At 37.0% G+C, this 21,865-nt stretch overlaps 1 protein-coding gene across 7 annotated transcripts in view; it reads right to left on the reverse strand.

The window, feature by feature from the left end:
• Positions 1-4,093: 4,093 nt before the first annotated feature.
• NFXL1 (nuclear transcription factor, X-box binding like 1) overlaps positions 4,094-21,865 on the reverse strand; it is a 76,100-nt gene continuing 58,328 nt past the window's right edge. For 6 of the 7 annotated variants that reach the window (XM_047719226.1, XM_047719225.1, XM_047719229.1 and 3 more), the window contains exons 19-23: positions 20,362-20,431; positions 13,871-13,975; positions 9,826-9,912; positions 8,557-8,610; positions 4,094-5,212 (exon numbers count right to left, since the gene is read on the reverse strand). In XM_047719226.1, the coding sequence (XP_047575182.1) occupies positions 5,039-5,212; positions 8,557-8,610; positions 9,826-9,912; positions 13,871-13,975; positions 20,362-20,431 (490 nt within the window). In that variant the 3' untranslated portion in view covers positions 4,094-5,038. Of the gene's footprint in view, positions 5,213-8,556; positions 8,611-9,825; positions 9,913-13,870; positions 13,976-20,361; positions 20,432-21,865 lie in introns of those variants that run through there. The other variant, XR_007125320.1, reaches the window with a different exon arrangement.

A 21,865-nucleotide genomic window follows, 5' to 3' on the forward strand; every position in this document is an offset into this window, starting at 1 on the left:
TCTCTGATTTATGAATCAGTTTGTAAGAGAGATCTTAAAGTTATGAGATTAAGTCACATTTATTATTATAGCTAAGATTTTCTAAGCACTATGTGCCAAGTACTTCACAAAGTGACTTACCTATTTTCTGTTTTTAATTCTTTAAACAAACGTAGTTTCCTCTGTTGTAAAATGAGAATATGTCGGCTATGTAAGAGTTTTTAAAACGTAATGTGCTTTAAAATAGTTGCAGACACAGGGTACCTGAGTGGCTCAGTGGGTTAAGCCTCTGCCTTCAGCTCAGGTCATGATCTCAGGGTCCTGGGATCGAGTCCCACATTGGGCTCTCTGCTCAGCTGAGAGCCTGCTTCCCTCTCTCTCTGCCTACTTGTGATTTCTCTCTCCATGTGTCAAATAAATAAAATCGTTAAAAAAAAATAGTTGCAGACACAAAATAATAGCTAACGTTTATTGTCACTATTTTATAAGAGGAAACTGAGGGCTCATAGAAGTTCACTAATTGCCCAAGATTTCACAGCTAGGAAGTGGCAGAACCAGAATTGGAGCCCAAGTGGTCTGGAACCAGACTGACCTGTTAACCTCTATTTTCTGCAGCACGATTATTAAGAGAGTAATGAAAAATGCCCAAGGAGTGTACAGCCTAGAACTACACTACGAATTCATTCATTCATCCATCAAATATTGAGCATGGTACTGGGCTGAATACTACCCCCCCATCCACCCCCAAAATTTCATGCCCCTTTGCAACCTGAGATTATCACCTTCCTCATTTGGAAATAGGGTCTTTGCAGATGTAATTAGTTAAAATGAGATTACATTGACTCAGGGTGGACCCTGAGTAACCTTGTAAGAGACAGAAAAGAACACAGACACAGAGAGGGAGATCATGTGAGGATGGTGGTGAGATGGAAGTGATTACGTCGACAAGCAAGGACAAGCCAAGGACCGATGACCACAACCAGAAGCTAAGAGAAAGGCATGGAACAGTTTTCAGTGTCCAGAACGAACAAACTCGCTGTCACTTTGATTTTGGACTTCTGGCCGCCTGCACTATGAGAGAATAAATTCATTGTTCCAGGCCATTCTGTTTGTGGTAATTTGCTATGGTAGCCCGAGGAAACTAATACCAGAATCTACTACGTGGCTGGGCAAGAACACTCTGGGATTACAGCAAACAAAACCCCACTCCTGCCCTTATGGAGCTTCCGTTCTAGTGAAGATGAGACAATGAACGACTACATAATACACTGACAGGTATGGTGCCAGGAGGAAAAGATATTGTAAGACAGAGGATGGCCAGATGATGGTGAAAAGGGAAGTTCTCTCTAAAAGTGTTTTAACTCGGGGCTGCCTGGGTGGCTCAGTGGGTTAAAGCTTCTGCCTTTGGCTCAGGTCATGATCCCAGGGTCCTGGGATGGAGGCCCGCATCGAGCCCCGCATCGGGCTCTTTGCTCAGCAGGGAGCCTGCTTCCCCCCCTTCTCTCTGCCTACTTGTGATCTCTGTCAAATAAATAAAATCTTTAAAAATTTTTTTTTTTAAAAAGTGTTTTATCTCAAACCAACCTGCACTGTGGAATTAGGCTCTATGTAGGTAATTCTTCACCGGACCACATAAATACATGCCCCCACATTAACTGAAAAGAAAACTTAGCAAGAGGAGAAGCACAGCAAATAAGAGACCTAAACTTGCTCAACAAACCAAGATTCTGCAATACAGAAGAATGGTTTTCCAGGTGGACGCCTGATCTCTTGTCCCCTAAGAGCTTCTGGAGAGCTGAGGGTTCCCAGCTCCTCCCCACAACCCCACTTTCACTAGTGGGCGTTTCTTCCCTCTGTGCAGTTCAGCAACTTATAAGCGGATTCTAAGGCCCAGGGCGGTCTAAATCACTGCCGCTCAATACAGAGGCAGACCAGAGAAGAGACAGAGCTGCTCTATGTCAATTCTAGCCCCAGAGCTTAAACACCTGCCTCACTTTCTAACACGCAGGGACGGGCAAATACAACAGCTGGAGGAGACACCTGGGTCATCTGAAATAACATGAAGGGCCAAAAGTGCTTTAGGTCATCTTGAAACATCACATCTTTAAACATACTTATCTGTGTTTAACATTTTTAACATTCATAGCCATGAAGTTCAAGCACCAGACTTCTTTGCGGAAAGCAAATGTTTTCAATGTTTTGCTTTAATAAAGTTTCTCTGGCAATCTCAGCAAAGACTACACCAATTTATTTCAGATTATCTGAACTTCATTTGGACTTGAATGGTGGAAGTCATTGAAATAGAAACACTAAGTGCTGATCAATCCCTAAAAGTTTAAGCTGAAAAACTAAAAATTTCAACATAAATATGCCACAAATTTCAAACAGTAAGCTCATCCACCTTTTACAATGACACAAGTAAGTTGGAGGATAAGCCCATCACATTCGCAATTTTATCTGTGTTGATCCTAGTGGCTATTTGGTAACTTTTCCAGTCCTTCTCTAATTGGTTCAGATTGAAGCAAAAAATGCCAAAATATACTGCTTTTTTTTTCCCCCGGAACAAATTTGTGTACATATTTAGGCCCAACTGAACTTCATTTTGACCTTGAAGATCTTTTTTTTTTTTTTTAAGATTTTATTTATTTGACAGAGAGAAATCATAAGTAGGCAGAGAGGCAGGCAGAGAGAGAGGAGGAAGCAGGCTCCCTGCCGAGCAGAAAGCCCGATGTGGGGCTTGAACCCAGGACCCGGGATCATGACCTGAGCCGAAGGCAGCGGCTCAACCCACTGAGCCACCCAGGCGCCCCTGACCTTGAAGATCTTATTTCCTCTATCTTGTCCCACTCGTTGCCCGTCTACTCATCACAGAACTATTTCTGCAGCTTCCTCACTCCTGCCAGTCATTCAAGAGCATTCAAGGGTGGTGGGGAGCTGGAGCCCAGCATCAGCAGCCCATGTAGCCTGGGCTGCCTCCCAACCCACCTTCCTCCCCTGCCCCTTACAGTCTTGTCTCCACCAGCAGCCAGAGCCAGTCTTCTTAACAATCACGACTATTGCCCACTTAGAACCTTCCACCACCACCCACTGTGACTGGAAAAAGCCCTAACTCCCCACCACGGTCTATGGGGTTTACAGACTTGGTACCTGCTACTTTCACTCTCTCATGGACTTTCCCCTCAGCTCCTCAAATGGATGTCATTTAGGATGTCAGTTCAGATGTCCCCATCTCAGGGGGACTTTCCCCATCTATAGCAGCTAGTGACCTTTCACCCCTTTTTAAATCACTTTCTGTACCATTTCATTTTTAAATACCACTTATCACATATGAAAGGATGTCTATTTTATTGAGTTATCCGTTTCCTGCCTGCCCTCTTCTGCTCCTTAACAGCTCCGCAAGAAGAAGGATCACGGTTATCTCTAGGAACTACCAAGTACCTATCCCAGAGGAAACATACCTGTTGATTAAATAGTGTGTGACTTCAGGTAAATTAATGAAGCAAATAAAAAACAGTAAATGCTTAATTTATTATTCATTCAATCTCCTTCCTCTGCTCACTAAATTCTTCCCCACAAATAAGAACACAAGCCAGAACAGAAGCCCAACAACCAGATAGGAAACAGGCTTCACGCTTGCTAATTAGGCTGAAATTCTGAGATACATGAAAATAGCTCCCCAGGAAGACACTTAGTTGTTCAGTCTTTAATATTCATTTTAGAGTAAGGAAATGACTGGAGTGTAGCAGCTCTAACTTAGAGCTTCTGAAACACCAATCCAGGTACCCTAATGTTGAGAAAGGTAAAAAAGAAAAAAAATCTAAAGTCAAAACACAAATACCATAACGAAAGGAATGACTACCCTTTCATTTTAGACACTAGCTAACACTAGAAGAATAAACAGAACATTAAAAACTTTTTCATTAAAGCCAGCAAAGTTTAGAAATCCTTCTTTGTACTTCTGTTTAAAACGTATTTCTATTACTTTTTAGCGTCAATCAATAATTGTTTTGCATCAAGTATCCGAGATTTTATACAGTGATACTAATACCTATAGCCTAAAATTATAAGGCTCCTGAATATTTCAGATAATAGTAAATATTCAAGGTTACAAATTTGGTATGAAAAATTTTAATGAAAACAATCATACAAAAATTAAATAGCAAAACCATTTAAAATGACAATTCCAACAGATTTGGCTTACTGATATTTCTCTATCAGCTTGTTTTCATAGGAACTGATTATTTCCAGCTGAAATCTACTTACAGGATCATGGTAAGAAGAAATGAGAATAAGTATATAAAGCTCATAAGCCCTGTGCTCAGTTTCTATTGCTCATAAATACCAGTTTTTCTTTTATTACTACTTTGAAAAGACACATACAAGTTTTACAAAACATGCCAAACTTCAGTTAAATGCTTCTTACACAAGAAACAGCCACATGTGAGGAATCTAGCCCAGCATTTAAAAAAAAAACAATTATATTTTCCTCTGCGGTATCTACTACATAAAAATTTATTTCAATAACTGAGAAAAAATTCCTCACTAATAAACCAATTTCTGGAATCAAATTATATAGCTTTAGGTTACAATTTAAGAGGTCTTTTAGAGAATAATTATTTTAAAGTACAAAGTTACATGATCAAGAAAAGTACCTTTTAATAAGTAGCCAAAACACTGTGACATATTCCTTTTACTGCACATATGGCTCAATTTCATTTTAATTTTGCAAAAAAACAGAAAGAAAGTTGGTGTGAAATAGTGAGTGAGACACTATGTTAACACAAGGAAGCACAATCAACTGACGTGTTACCCTGTCACAGGCTATGCCTTATGAGATATCTGACAATTTCAGTCATGCTTTTACTATTAAACAATGTTATATTGCCACTTCTAGTATGCTACTCAAGATAAAGCTTAAAATCTGTCCTTCTAACAACAGCTGGAAGGGAATACAGAGATGAATGTGAATATCTATGTTCTACAGTATACACTTCCTAATATTCCAGAGTGAATAACTTATCTAAATTCAATCTGAGGTATATGACCAGATCAAAATTTTTTAAGCCACATCACGGGCTATGTACCATGCAAACGCTAAAACCACAACTGCACATGCCGGAAGGAGATAGTATTTGTATTTCTGCCATAGCGTAAGCTCAACTGTCACTTCATCTCTTTTCCTGTTCTTCTTCCGACGACCTTTCAGTCTGTTTTCAAAAGCCTCCAGTTCAGCCTAAATCAAAAACCAAAACAGTATCATTTTTATTAAAATCGATACATACATTGACTTGAAATTTTCCACTGAGATGAAAATAAATCAATGTGCCAAATGTTTTAATAGCAATGGTACATAGTAAATATATTGATTTGATTTAAAAAAAAAAAAACTCTCTCCATCATGGACTTGTATTCAACAAATTCAGAGTTTAGGTAAGCAGAAAGGGAAATGGGGGGTAACAAAAGAGATTATTTCAGACCATAAGCCTGACTTTGACACTATTTATTTATTTACAGTTAGTTTTTTTTTTTAAAAGGTTTTATTTATTTGAGAGAGGGGGAGAACACAACTGGGGGTGGGAGGTGGTGGGTGGGAGGGGCAGAAGGAGAGGGAGAAGCAGACTCCCTGCTGAGCAGGGAGCCTGATGACAATGACTACCAGGGGACTTGATCCCAGGACCCTGAGATCAGGACCTGGGCAGAAGGTAGACACTTAACCAACTGAGTCATCCAGGCACCCCTGACACTATTTAAATATAGAAACATCTGGGGGCGCCTGGGTGGCTCAGTGGGTTAAGCCTCTGCCTTCAGCTCAGGTCATGATCTCAGGGTCCTGGGATCGAGCCCCACATTGGGCTCTCTGCTCAGCTGAGAGCCTGCTTCCCTCTCTCTCTGCCTGCCTCTCTGCCTGCTTGTGATCTCTCTCTGTCAACAACAACAACAACAACAACAACAACAACAAAAAAAAAACCTTTGAAAAAAAAAAAAAAGAAAGAAACATCTGATTAAATCAGGGTGTCCTAAATACAGACATTAATTTTATACATCAACACCATTAATCTACTGAGTTTCTATAATACACAGCTTCTAGCAAGTGCCAAGAGATGCCCAGTGAGAATAAAAATACCTATAATTCTATTTTTTTTACAATGCTGATAATAGACATTAATGGCTCGTTTGAAAGAAATTTAAGTGAGTAGGAAAAAAAAAAACCCTGCGAGATTATCTTTATCAAATATATTTAAAAACAGAGTAGAAATTCTTCAGGGGAAAATGCTTCATGCTTTAAATCAAAATGAGAATTTTAGAAAGTAGAATTCTATAAAAACTGGTCCTAAGAAAGGATAACTGGATGATACTTACCGTAAAATGTGGACTTTTATTCTACTGCCAAGAATTTACTTAACTTTATACAGGGTAAGGTAACACGATACTCTACAGTGCATTGGAACTAAAACATGATCGTCATCAACTAAAATATATATATAATATCCATGCAAGATTTTGTAATTGTTTATTTAACAGAAGGAAATATAAGTTAATATAAGTTAACCCTTAAGCAATGCAGGGGTGAGGGGTGCTGACCCCACACACAGCTGAAAATCCATATATAACTTTTGACTCCCCAAAAAGTTAACTACCATTAGCCTACTGTTGACCGGAAGTCTTACCAGTAACAGTAGATTAACGTGCATTTTGTACGTTGTATGCATCATATACTGTGTTCTTACAATAAAGTAAGTTAGGAAAAAGAAAAACATTACTAAGAAAATCGTAAGGAGGAGAAAACACATTTACAGGACTGTACTGTAGGAAGCTACATGTTGAAAAGAAGCCACATATAAGTGGACCCCCACAGCTTAAACAGATTAAACCTGTCGTTCAAGGGTCAACTGTACAAACTTCAGTAAACACATCCATTACTTTGCCCATAACCACATTTGAAGATGCCCTAATCCAATACTTAATTTAACACATTCATTCTTCAATGAACCAAAATGTCAGAATATTTTCAAGCTGTTGCTGAAATGGAGAACAAGATCAATTCATTAAAAGCAGCCAAACTTGAGAACTGACACAGTAAAATAACTAATGCTTTAATAATGACCCACAGTCATCATTTATAGTTTAAGTTATGTTCTATACACTCTGTTTAAAAGGTCAGTAAATAGGGAATATATTTAAAATTTCCATCCAAATAGTTTATAAAAAGGGAAAGAAGGTTTACCCTAAACTACTCCCAATAAGTTTATCTCCCAGGATTCTAGTTAATCCATGTTTTAATGAAGTAGCTCTGATAACTTACTTTGGAATATTAGGCAAATCAACTTTTTAGAACCATTTAACATCAGAGGTCATTTTAGCCCTCCTTTATTGCTACCTAAATTGTTTCCAATGTCTTCCCCTGAAGTCACACAAATTTCAATTTCCTCATTCAAAAGGGAGCAGTTTGCATATAATAATACAACCTTCTTGCTAAGTATAAGCATCTCAAAATGCAAACTGACAAATAATTATATGTCCCTATTAGAGAGTTAAACCACTCTTCGGAGTACATGATCAATAACCATGGTATCAGGGTATCAGGAATGTAGTTGTTATCTGCTATATAGCAAAGAACAGATAATAAGCCTGCATTTAAGAATCTAAAAGAGAAATAAGGCAATATATCGTTAAAGTAAATGCATTGGTTAAGAAACAAAACACTCCTTTTTACAGATAATCTGCAAGTCAGCAAAACAGAACTCAAATACTTTTAGGTGAGTGAAGACATGGGCTCCAGGAGACGCCTTAAAATGGAAGGCCAGGCGCCTGGGTGGCTCAGTGGGTTAAGCCTCTGCCTTCAGCTCAGGTCATGATCCCAAGGTCCTAGGATCGAGCCCCACGTTGGGCTCTCTGCTCAGCGGGGAGCCTGCTTCCCCCTCTCTCTCTGCCTGCCTCTCTGCCTACTTGTGATCTCGATCTCTCTCTCTCTCTCTCTCTCTCTCTCTCTGTCAAATAAATAAATAAATAAAATCTTTAAAAAAAAAAAAAAAATGGAAGCTGCCACACTCCAACCCCCACCCACCAACCAAAGGAGGAATGAAAACTCTTCTCACTGGAGAATGGATGAGACTGGCAAGGAATTAAATTTGGGAATATACAAAATATCTGGGAATATACAAGATTTCATGCCTCTTCAGAAGCTCAGCATAGGGGCGCCTGGGTGGCTCAGTGGGTTAAGCCGCTGCCTTCGGCTCAGGTCATGATCCCAGGTCCTGGGTTCGAGCCTCACATCGGGCTTTCTGCTCAGCGGGGAGCCTGCTTCCTCCTCTCTCTCTGCCTGCCTCTCTGCTTACTTGTGATTTCTCTCTGTCAAATAAATAAATAAAAATCTTTAAAAAAAAAAAAAAAAAAAAAAGAAGAAGCTCAGCATACCTGAGCTGAAGTGAGTGAGCGGCTAATTTTTGTTTTGTAGGAACTATACTATTTTCAGTCCAGGGAGCAGTTGACTGGCTCCTGGTTTGTATGTGGAATAAACCTTGCGTTTGCATAAAAACTAACAATGATACAAAGTATATAAATATTTTGTTTAGTTACCTGTTGTTTTCGTTTTTCTTCCTCAAGAGCAGCTTTGGCTTCTGCCTCTTTTATCTGTTTATAGATATTTAAAGGTTAATTAACACTGTAATCATCAAATTTTATTTAGAATTTTAACATCTTCTCACCCAGGATCCACTAACCCTTAACAACTTTTGGTAACTTTATATTGGAAATTACCTAAAGACATATAAATGTTATACTGAGAAGTGTTACCAAGGTTCTAACAGACTGTGAGATGAGGAGAGGGATAGTGTTAGCCTTTATATAAACATTTCAGCTTAACAACTTAATAGATATTAGATCACAATTCAAAGAGTTACAAAACTGCAAAATGAAATAGTGTTTAAATGGATTTTTTTTTCTCTTGAGCTACCATACTAAGTCTATAATAAATTATTAAATACCACTCTTTTTCTAGAGTTGAAGTTTTTACAGTCATTTTCTGTAAATGCCCTATCTGGAAGAGAATCCTCAGTGTTAAGCAAAATCAAGAATTTATTCATCAGTTGGATTGATGGAAGGAAATAAGGACACTAGAGGTAACCCAAACAGCAAAGAACTCCAAAATCTTACTTTGTATTATTTTAACCTAACTTTCAGGAGGCTTACAGTAACATTACGATGAAACTATTCTAGAGCACGTACACGAACTGGTACAAGGATAGAAAAAATGTAGCACAAACTAAAGAGCACACTTGGGGATTCAAAATAGGCCTATAAGATGAGGCTTTCTTGGGGCGCCTGGGTGGCTCAGTCTGTTAAGCATCTGCCTTCAGCTCAGGTCATGATCCTGGGGTCCTGGGATCAAGTCCCCTATCGGGCTCCCTGCTCAGCAAGGAGTCTGCTTCTCCCTCTCCTCTCCACTTATGCTCTCTCTCTCTCTCTCTCTAATAAATAAATCTTAAAAAAGAAAAAAAAACTAGGTTTCTTACAAAAGCAAAAAAGATGAGATTTTGAGTTCCTTGTAATAAGCACATAAAGCAATGCACAAAATAAACAGGAAAAGGCCATTAATTGGCACATTAAAAAATGACATTTGTGGGCACTTGGGTGGCTCAGCTGGTTAAGCATCTGACTCCTGATTTCGTCTCAGGTCGTGATCTCAGGGTTGTGAGATCGAGCCCTGAGTCGGTCTCTGCACTCAGTGGGGAGTCTGCTTGAGATTTTCCCTCTCCCTCTGCCCCTCCTCCCAACAACCCCAAGCTCGCTACACCCTCTCTCTAAAATAAATAAATAAATCTTAAAAAATAAAAAAAAAGACATTACCTCAGATGCCTTCCGCTTCACTTCCTTGCACGTTGTGTCACATTCTACTGAAATCTGATTTTCACGTACTTTGTTGCACTGCAATTCCTACAAATAACATTTTTTTTTAAATTTGACTTTAAAATGTTTTTCCCTCAGAGTCCTAACTGTATGTCATAAAATAGCAAAATATCTAACAGCTTAAGGTTATGTATATTATTTAAAAGTCATGTTCATGAATATTTCATGATGATATGGTTACAAGCATTAAATGTCTTGATTCAAACAGTGATCATTCCTTTATTTCCTCCTAACCGGAAAGAAGTGAATATCATAAAATTAAATTATCTGCTAAGGGCCACTATCAATTTCCTTTTCATTCTTTATTTTTCTTTATTGTTTTGTGCTATAAAATGCCCCAGAATAGTGCCAACCAATGCAGCTTTCTGAGACAACAGAACTGTTCTGTGTCTGTGCTATCCAATGGAGGAACACTGACTCCACACAGCTACTGAAAACTCAAAGTGTGGCCAGTGAAATCGAGGCACTGAATGTTTACTACTATTTCATGTTAATTCATTAAAATTCAAATTTAAATAGCTGTATGTGGGCCAACAGGTACGTGCAAATGTGTTCAACATCATTAATCGCTAGGGAAATGCAAATCTAAACCACAATGAGATAATCAACCCACAACTGTTAGAATAACTGTAATTGAAAAGCCAATAGATAACAAATGTTAACAAGAATATAGGAAAAAAAAAAAAATCTTGGACAGTGTTGTTGGGAATCTAAATTGCCAACATTGCCAGTATGAAAAACAGTTTGGGGGCTTCTTAAAAAAATGTCAAGTAGATCTAGTAGCATAGGTTCTAGCAGTCTTGCTCCCAGATATATATCCAGGAAATGAGAAGAGTATCTAAGAAATCTCTGTGCTCCAATGCTCACTGCATCATTATTCACAGTAGCCAAGATATGGAAACGAGGTATGTGTCCATCAGTGGATAAACGGATGAAGAAAACATGATCTGCCCACCTATCAACCTGTAGTGGAGTATTATTCAGCCATTAAAAAGTTGGAAATCCTGCCATTTAGAGAACATAGATAAACAAGGAGACAAGCAAGTAAGTAAAATAAGACAGATACGGATACACAAATATTGTATGATCTTACTAATATGTGGAATCTAAAAAATTAGAACTTAGAAAAGCTAAGAAGGAAATGGAGATTGCCAGGAGCTTGTGGTGAGGTGACATCTGGAGAAACTGGTCACTGGGTACAAATTTTCAGTGATAAAATGAGTAAGTTCTGAGGAATCTAATATACAGCATGCTTGCTATAGTTAATAATATTGTATTATATACTTTAAATTTGCTACGAGAGTAGAATGTGTTCTCACCAAGAACTGGTAACCAGGTGTTAAATGTTAATTAGCTTGATTGCTGTAATCATTTTACAGTGTGTATGTATAGACAATCATCAGGTGTGCATCTTAAATATATACAATTTTTGTCAACTGTGCATCAATAAGGCTAAAAAATATTCAAATAAATAAACAGCCACCTATTTGCATCAATTTCTCCTTTCTTACCACACTCTCAGATACTAATTGTTTTTAGTTCAAACTTATCAGAGTTAAAATATGTGATCATCAAATCCTAATGAGCAAAGTACATATATTTTCATGAAAACACTTTATAGCATGGAATTTTATTACTTAGGGTTTCCCCCCCCACTTCAGTTCTTCATTTTTGGCAAACTGAGTCCTCCAAGGATAGTCCAGACAAAGGAACAATAACATATACAAACACAGACAATAAATATTGAATTTGCAGATATTAAGTCTATCAGCCTGGAAGAACGAACCCACCTTTCCTCATTCAAAAGGTACTTATAAGAGCACCTATTACATGAAAGCACTGTGCTAGGGACAAGGGACACAATAAGAAAAATAATATAATAATGTAAGCAGTAAATGAGTACAATAGCAGCTATTATTTATTAAACATAATAATCACTGTACTAAATGCTGTGTAAGCATTACCTCTTTCATTCCTTTCAATAAATCTATGTATAAACTCTATTTTATGGATGAGAAAACAAGGTTACAGACATCCTTAGAATCACAAAGCTTTTAGCCATGAACCTAGAATAAAGAAAACCAAGGAGAAACAGCATCAAAGTCTTCCCAAGAGTCAGGGGATGGAAGACCTTCCCAAACAAGGAAATGCTCGCACAAAGTTCTAGAGCAGGGTTCCAGTAAACAGAACAGTAAAGGGGAAAACTTTGCATTTTACAGGAAAGAATGTCTGCATTGCCACAGATTAGAGGGGGAGTATATCATATGTGTTAGGGCACTTAAGTAACAGAATCATAGAGACAACTGCTAGAGGATGACAGTGCAGACAAGTAGGCAAAAGTACCATCATAGAATCCCTTGAATGCCAAGCCTGTATGTGCATACGTGTTTCTTTTAAATGCATATTTCTTCTCATAAGTGACGAAGAACCACTGGAAAACAGATTAGAGACGTAGTATGCTTGGAAGCAAGGAAATCTGTTATGATGCTGTTCTTAAAGTCTAAGAATGAGCTGTTGCCAAAGTTCTAGTGGGTGGCAATCTGCACTTGGATAGTAACATGAAATGAGAGAAAATCTGAGAGATATCTCTAATTAAAAGTGGCTTGACTAAGCACTGATTTTCACATAAAGATGGTCCCATTTAGGAGCACATGGGTGGCTTAGTTGGTTAAGCATCTGCCCTCGGCTCGGGTTGTGGTCCTGGAGTCCTGAGATAGAGTCTTGCACTGGGCTCCCTGCTCAGACCTCTGCCCTTCACCCAGCACGTGCTCTCTCTTTATCTCTTGGATAAATAAATAAAATCTTAAAAAAGAAAAACAAACAAAAAAATGTGGTCCAATTTAAATATCTAAAACCCATGGACTCAACTCCAGAAGAGGTCAGGCCTACACATTTAAATTCAGAAGTCACTACCCCAGGAAGTGATAGTAGGAGCTGTGAAAATAAATGAAAAGCAAAGATCCTCAGTAAAAGCAAAAGATTCTCAAATATTTGTTGGATGGATGAATGTAAGAGAGAATTTAAAGAAAAGAAAAAAGACTAGCTTTAGGGGATGACTGTAAGACCATGAAGAAAAAAAGGAGCCGCAACTTCAACCAACACAGAAAAAATCAGAAGTTGACAGTGTGAACAGAGAAGTCAAGGAAAAGGAGAACTGAAAACGAACCGCTCAGCCACCGACACTGAGCAACACTGAGATTTCCTTTGTAAGCTTACATGAAATGAACAGTGGCAGTTTGCCTCTGTCAAGCTTTTTCTTTTTTTTTTTTTTAAGATTTTATTTATTTATTCGACAGAGAGAGGGATCGCAAGTAGGCGGAGCAGGAGGCAGCGAGAGAGGGGGGAAGGAAGCTCCCTGCTGAGCAGAGAGCCCGATGAGGGCTCCATCCCAGGATCCTGAGATCATGACCTGAGCCGAAGGCAGAGGCTTAACCCACTGAGCCACCAGGCACCCCATCGCTGACCTTTCCAGTAGTTAGTGTTTTCCTCTTAATCTTTCATCACCACTATTTTATCTTAAAGTAAATTCTCTCCAAGCTTGTTATTTTCTAACATTATAAGGCTATGCATGTGAAGTCTCTTTAAGGCTATGTTTTCACAACTTAATACTGATGGCAAAAACTATTTCATAAACAAGAGCAACAAAGGTTAATTCCAGACCATTTCTTAAACCATGAAACTCACTTTATTACTCACATTGTGTTTTGTATACAAAGACCTCAAATCTCGAGCATATTGATTCTATCCAAAAAGGGGCACTGAACTTGATTCCAATACAAGACAAAGTTCTTTTACGAATAAATTACAGAAAACTAGATTGCCAAACAAAGCCATTTTTAAAATATTTACAGAAATAGATAGGCTAACAATAAAATGATTCTAAAAAATAAGACCTTGAAATTCAAAAGGCAAAAAGCCAAAGAACTACCAAAACACAAAGGAAATTTTTACATAAAAAGTATTTTCAATAACTTAAAATATTTACCTTTTTTATTCTTTTACAAGGGCATCTAAGTTTTACCTTCTGGTTGCAATTAAAGGGACATTCACCAGGATGACACATCTCTTTGCATCTGTGACCACAAGGAAGCTACAATAAAATCAAAATAAGGCAATTACATATTTACATTCTTGTCAGACTCTGCAAATTCCCCTTCTTCCAACAACTATTTTAAGAGAGAGTCTATTATAATAGGGTCAATCAACCTTCGATAATCATCTAATTTTTAACTTTTTTCTTTTAGATATAAATTACTTTAATTACACAGAAATGTTAAATATTCTCCCCAGTTCCACTCCAAGAGTGAATCTTAATTACAACACTACTGTGGCTAGTTACAGCTATGTGACTATGTTCTGGCCAATGGAATTGAAGCGTAAGTGCTTTTGTACCTTAAAGCATTTTGAGACCACACATCCATGTTCTTCCCTTCTCAGTGTGCTTTGAGGTAACATTTAAACCAACAATGGAAACCATGTGTCAAAGAGAAGCAGTGTTCCCTGGCTTACTCGGGTTCCTGAATGACTACCTGGAGCACAGTGACAACACATCTACCTTGTATAGTTATATGAGAGAGAAAGAAAAAACTTCCTTGTTCTTAAGGCACTGTACAGTAACACAACTGCTTAGCCTTTTACTCTAAATAATTTCTCTTTGCCACTACATATCAAAACGTATTATAGAGGCAGCCAAACCACTCGGTAACTGCCAAGATGTCTACATGCTCCTGTCTTTACTTATTTACTATCTTCTTATCCAAGTCAAGCTTTCAGATGAAATGTTCTGACCTTCTTTGTATTCAAATGTTATCCAAACTTCAAGAAATGGCTCAAATCACCATAGAAGCATGATAGGAATTTGTCTATATTTAAACAAATAATAGTAATTATGTAAGAAATATATTTCTAAACTATTGTGACATTGCTTGTATGGTCTTAAAGTTTAAAAAAAAATGTTCGGACACCTCATAGTTATGTGTCTCTCTAATCAGACTGGGAATAAAAGATACCACTGGTTACTGGTTAAATTCCAAAGTCAGGCTGCTTGGACCTGAAGCCCAGCTTCCCTCTTTACCAACTGTGAAACCCTGGGCAAGTCCCCTGACTTTTCTGTGCCTCACATATAAAACCGGGAAGAGTAACAGATTTTGCATAGCTGTTGTGAGGATTAAATATGCTCGATATATTTAGCTATTGTAATAAAATATTTAGCTATATAAAATAATAAGTTAGTGGAGGACAATGGTCTTCTATTTCTTTGTATCTCTTATACTCATTAACAAAGACGCCTTATAAATAGTGGGCACCATAATAAACATTTGAATTCTCCAACTTTTGATCTTTATGATTCTGCAGATTGATCCTTCCAACTATTAACTCTACTCACCCCCAAAAAATTCTTACATTTTTTTCATTGCCTTTAGTGCCTCTCTAGTGTGCAATTAGATTTCTTGCTCTTTTGCTCTTTCATTTCTGAACTGAGACATACCAAAACTCAATTTGGACACTCAGCCTACATTTTCATCAATCCCATCATAGGGTTGAGCTGCTGGAATGAGTTCCACACTAGCATTCCTGGACCACTTCAGTTTTGTTTCTCTCTATACCTACCAAGGCCCCTAACACTGCTTAATAAGCTCAATATGTTTTACTATCAAATACCTGCCTCACAGGGCTATTTAAAGTCTTTCCTGTCTCCCCAACATCATTCCCACCTTCATTCCTGCTAGTGCCTCTAGCCTGACTTCATGAAGAAGACAAAACATTTAGCATCAGCTGACCACCTGGCCCCTCTTCTCAAAACATGTCTCTGTAGCCTCTTGTTCTTTCTTTAATCTGTGGGGTAATTACATCAGTCATCTTCTCTAAAAGTAACTAACCAGTCTACTTTCAATCAATAATTCTTTTTTTTAAACATTTTATTTTATTTATTTGACAGAGATCACAAGTAGGCAGAGAGACAGAGAGGGGGAAGCAGGCTCCCCGCTGAGCAGAGAGCCCGATGCGGGGCTCAATCCCAACACCCTGGGATCACGACCTGAGCTGAAGGCAGAGGCTTTAACCCACTGAGCCACCCAGGCATCCCTTCAATCAATAATTCTAAAGGGGAAAGTGAATAGGGAAGACTATCACAATCAATAAAGATCTTTCTGAATTACATAGAATCGTGGCTATAAAGTTCTATCTCTTCGGTGTGTTGGGGGTTGATGAAAAGCTTAAAATCACTGGTCTGGATATTTTATCTTTCTGACTCCCTAAAAGACCTCACGGTCAATCTTCACAATTTCACTACCATCCTGAAAGTCTCTCTTATCTCTGGCTGAATCTTCTATCTTCAAAATCTATCTCTTTTCTCTGAATACTGCATTTGGTCCTGTTACCCCATCTAACAATTCTTCCATGAATCTCCACGTGTTTCACCTTCACTGCTGGTTAGAAGATACAGAAGACACAAATTGGGGTGGCCGCCTGGCTCATCACAATTTTCTCATGGCCATGGCTATGTTATCCGTTCTAGTCTTCTATCTGTCACTGCCTATACCAGGGGAGCCCCTCGACTAAACCAATCAGATTTTCTCTTCTGATAATGTGAAAACTAAAAAGAAAGAGTTGGTGGTTTGAACAGTCATCTTAGTAAAGAGCCCCCTGAGCTCCTGCTAGCAATGCCCTGGGGGCTGCCCAGATCTTGTCCTTCCTGAAGTTTGCTGTACAACATTTCCTTCAGAATCTATGAACTGGTCTCCAATATCCTCTGAACGTATCTTCTTTTTGTGATAAGTTAATGTAACTGATTACTCTAGCCTTCAAGGAGAACTGAAACTCCTCCAGAAGGATACTGTGCTGGTATCCAATGTATGTCCCACAGACAAAAATAATGCCATTAATTCTGAAAAAGTATTAAAAATCACTAGTAATCAGGAAAATGTAAATAAAAATCACGAGATGTCACAAGACTGGCAAAAATTCAAAACTCTGACAATACCAAATGTTGGCAAGGATATGCCATGACAGGAGCTTTAAAATACTAGTGGTAAATTAGAAAATTTACTGATAGTAAGTTGTACGATTTTGGAAATCAATATGATATTAAGTTGAAATTATACATTCCTTATGACCACGCACCACTATATGCCTATAGAAATCTATACATGCATATATTAGAATGCACAAACAAGAATGTTCACAACATTATTTTGGAATTGGAAAAAACTCATATCTACCCATAATAAGGCAAATACAATAAACCACAGTATCCTCGTACAATGGAAATAAGACTACAGCCACATGCAATAAACATGACAAACATAATGGAGAACAAACTAAGGTCACAAAAGTTCATACTTTTGAACTTTAAATATAAAATTAAGCCAACAAGATTGTTTTCAGATACCAGCAAGGAAATAATTACTATAAAAGGCAAGTGGAGGTAAAATATAGGATAGAAGGGGGGAACCACAGCCAGACAAGGACTTTGTTAGCTTCTGAGATGCAGCAATACTGTATTTTTGGACCTGTGTGGAGTTCTATGGTGTTGACTTTTTAACTACTTGTTAAACTGTTCAGATATGTATTATGTGCTTTTGAGTAGGTGGTGATTTCACTGTTAAAAAAAAACCAGGTGTGCAAGTATGTGTTATCTCAAAAGGCAGCTTATATTCTGACAGAGCTGAAAAGCAGTTCCAAAGGAAACTGATTAAAATGCATAATATATAATGACTATATCTTCATTACAGAGGTAACGAAGTCTTTCCAAAACCAAAAAAACCGAGGTTTTCCTAAAACATCCAACCTTGATATTCATTTAAAGATGAGATGTCCTACTCTTTCCACTCAATGTGGGACGGTCTTCTTGTACTCTACTCAGTCCTTACCATCATTCTATTTACACCTACATATGTCATTTCAAATGCCTTACCCATAACCAATACTGTCTAGTTCAAGATGTTCCATTTTAATCCCAATTTAAAAAGCTCTTTAAAAATAATTAAAGAAAGCTTGCAAAACAACACTGTTTATGGATAAATACCCATCCCATCATCACCACAGCTAGCGCACATACAGCACTCACTATATACTAAGATTTACATGTTCTTAACTCATTAATACTCAGCACTCAGAAGTGAGTATTATTGCCCCCATTTTATACATAAACAATTTGAGTTAAAGACACATTAAACAATTTGCTCAAGTAAAAAATAGAAAAGCTTCACAGGGCTGATAAAACCAAATTCAGAAATAGTTTTTTTAAAAGTAGAATTGTATATGTGGGGCACAGTTTAAAGGTACAGTTCTAAATGGTATCTTTATATATTTTTTTTTGTTAAATTCAAACCAGACCAGAAGATATAGGAAGTGTACATCAGAGAATCAGTGGAGCTAAAGGGATATGTCTATACCACTTCCACAGTTCAGTTTCATTCACATTCAGTAAAAACATTTACCAGCTGCCTAATATGTACAAACAGGGAACAAGGGACTGGATACAAGGATGAATATGACATAGTCCCTGCCCCCAAGAAATCTATAGTATGGGGGAGGGAAGAGAAAGTAAATAAGAATTTATCAGTAGGTCAGAATTTATCATAATCCCATACCTTAACTCCAAGTACACAAGATACCTATTGAAAAAAAAAAAAGATATCTACTACAAATTCAAAGTGACATAGTTCTTGGTTGATCCTAAGCATGACTTGATTCTATAGCTTAGTGGGTCTCAAAACTGTGTTGCCAGACCAACAATATCACTATTACATGTAAGATTAGAAATGCAAATTCTTGGGCCCCTACTCCAGGCCCTCAAAATCAGAAATTCTGGGGCAGGGTCCATTAATCTGTTTTAAGAAGCCGCTGAACTGTTGAGAATTACTGCTGTAGCCTTACCAATGTCCAGAGGCCACAAACTAGAATAAGTTCTATTAGACACCAGGATATTCATCTGGCCACTCTTAGACTATTTCAAACTGTAACAGCTACTTGAATTCTTCCCAAACTAAGGCTATTAATTTCAAGAGAGCCCAAGGAGACTCTAGTAATACTCTAGTGATTAAAAAAAAAAAAAAAGTAATAGGCTCCAGACTGACACAGAATCCAAAAAAATCATGAGCATAAGAAAACAAAGAACCACGGTTTAAAGAACCATGATTTAACCATGGTTTAAAGAACCATGATCACCCACCTAGTCCCACCAAATATCGTAATCTTATCACAACTAAATCATAGCCAAGGAAATGCTAAACTGCAAATTAGCAATCCCTAAATTTAATTTTGTTATTTCTAACTACAATCTCATACCAAGTTACAGACTCAGATTAAAAATTTGACATTCTCAACCACTTATTACCTTAATTTATATAATCTTAATTTGGGCAGAAGAAAATTTATTTTAACAGGGAAAGAGTCAGGATTTGAAGAAATCAGCAAACTAAATTTGAAATATCCCAATGCCCTTAGTTTCACGTATATAACAAAGACAGGGTTATTAAAATAATCATTTATTGCTTGAAATGGTCTTTTTATGATCTTACATAACTTTTAAAATATTCAAGTTCAATTTCCAATAGTTCTTAAACAGAAATCCATAAAAAGCATCAAAAGTTTTAGTTAAAAGGAAATATTGTTAACAAAAAGGCATATCATGCATTTAATTTCTGTTTTTATTTAACCAAAGAGAATGACTACTATATTTACGGCTTTGTCGTCATCTCTCCCTGACTCTAAATAGGATGAGAAACAGATAAATGCATAAAGACAAAGAATTAAAATAAAAGTGGTACTATTAGTACATCTGTAAGTCAGAAGGATTCCTTTATAAATGTCCAACCAAATCAAATAATTGTCACTGCCATACCTCCAACAAAAAAGGAATACTCTGACTTTTAAATTGACCAATTATAAGCAAACAAACAAATTAATAAATAAACTGACCAATCATGGATGGTTTCTCAAATTATCACCAAGATAAATCACCAGTGAATTTTTACCTTTGTACTCTGAACAAGTTTTCTGAACTATTTTTGATACTTTTAGTATTAATACAATGCATTATAAGCATCAGAATCTTTAAGAATAAAACTATATATAATGGTTTATATTAATTCAAGATAATAATGAACTTTAAAGTTCACACACACACAAATATGCTTTTTAAATAACCCACTATGGATTTACTGTCTAACTGCCTGTTACCTACACAGTTCTTCATCTGTTTCTATTTGGGAGGGAGGGGTAAGCATTAGGTCAAAACTTTATCATATAAAGTACATAAGTATTAGAACCCCCAAATTTCATAAAGAGATGTACATCTACATTTAGTGTGTATTACATTTTTACAGACATCAATCACATTTTCCTCCCTGCACCCACATTTCTTAGCATGTTCAGAAAAGACCTGATATGAGAAGACCAAGAAGAAAAGAGAAAATCCAAGAGAAACAAGACCTAAGAAATACAGCTTAAAAGGGTTCTATTAAAGCTTACCTCTTTAGGACACTGATTTTTGCAACAACTAAGGAGGTTCTTTTCATTTACATCAGCTGTGGTTATTTTTCTAAAAATAAGAGGAAGTTTTGATGACATTCAAACCGAAGTCCATTTTATAGATTACCTCTCTACAAATAATTTCAAACATGTCCATAAAATTGTCTTATTTCATTTTTTCATGAAAAATATTTTAATTGTGTATCATCTGTAACAACTGTCTTGGTTACTTACCTGGTCTGATATCTGAAACCTTCCAGCCCCTTATCTATTACCAACATATTAAATGCCAAAAGGGCAATTACCGCAAAAAGGAAGTATAAAACACACACAAAATATCATCTGTGCCTGGCCTTAATAATTTATGCTATTAAGGGGCAGCTGGGTGGCTCAGTCCCTTAAGCATCTGATTCTTGATTTCGGCTCGGGTCATGATCGGTGAGGGAATCAAGTCTCAAGTGGGGCTCCATGGTCAGCCCAGCGTCTGCTGGAAATTCTCTTTCTGTCCCTTTCCCAACCTGCCCTTGTGTACTCTCTCTCTCTCTCTGAAATAAATGGGTAAAATCTTTAAAAAAAAAAAAAAAAAGTAGTCTGCTATTATCTTCCTCTTCAGAGCAATCATTATTCATAAATATCTTCCTAAAGCTTCCACATAAAATATTAAAAACTAATAGCTCTATATATTACTTAAAAACTGACACCGAGAAAATGCTCACCCAGATTTTTTTTGAAGTTTTTATTTAAATTCCAAGTAGTTACGTAAACTATAATTTTAGTTTCAGGTGTACAATATCATGATCCATACTTCCATACATTACTGGGTGCTCAGCACGACAAGTGTCCTCCTTCATCCCCATCACCTACTTCACCCATCCCCCCACCCATCTCTCCTCCGGTAGCCAGGAGTTTGTTTTCTATAGTTGAAACTCTGTTTCTTGGTTTGCCCCTCTCTTTTTTTCCCCCCTGCTTGTTTGTTTTGTTTCTTAAAGAACGACAACAAAAAAATTACTTCAAATTGAAAAATTTAGTAAGTTTATTTTAGGAGAGTTTTTAAATTGTTTTTGTAAGCTATAATGTTAGAAACAAATTCATTTTAGATTTGATCATTTTAGATTAGTCTGTGTGCTTTTCTATTTGACTTGGTGGGTAATTCAGGAAAAGTCACAAACATCAAGGACTAAAACCACTTTCTCACAGATAGTTGAATGTAACCACAATGGACACTGCATAACTCAGTAACTAGTGACACCCTTAAAATTCCTATCACATGAAGGTCACTATTCTCTTTCCATTACCTTTCTTCTACCTTTGATTCTTTTCCTGTTTTTCTTATTTCCCTTTATTAGACATAAGTGCCAAATATACCATAAGTTTAGCCAAACTAATGTAAAAACTATTATCTTAAGTATATGTATAAATTAGCATAAATGTACTCTAAGATAACATGCAATTTTCTTAGCAAAATTTCACTTAATAATATCACAAAGTCTTTATATTGGCTCTA

The sequence above is a fragment of the Lutra lutra genome, chromosome 2 (assembly GCF_902655055.1).
Source record: "Lutra lutra chromosome 2, mLutLut1.2, whole genome shotgun sequence".
In the NCBI taxonomy this organism is placed as follows: domain Eukaryota; kingdom Metazoa; phylum Chordata; class Mammalia; order Carnivora; family Mustelidae; genus Lutra; species Lutra lutra.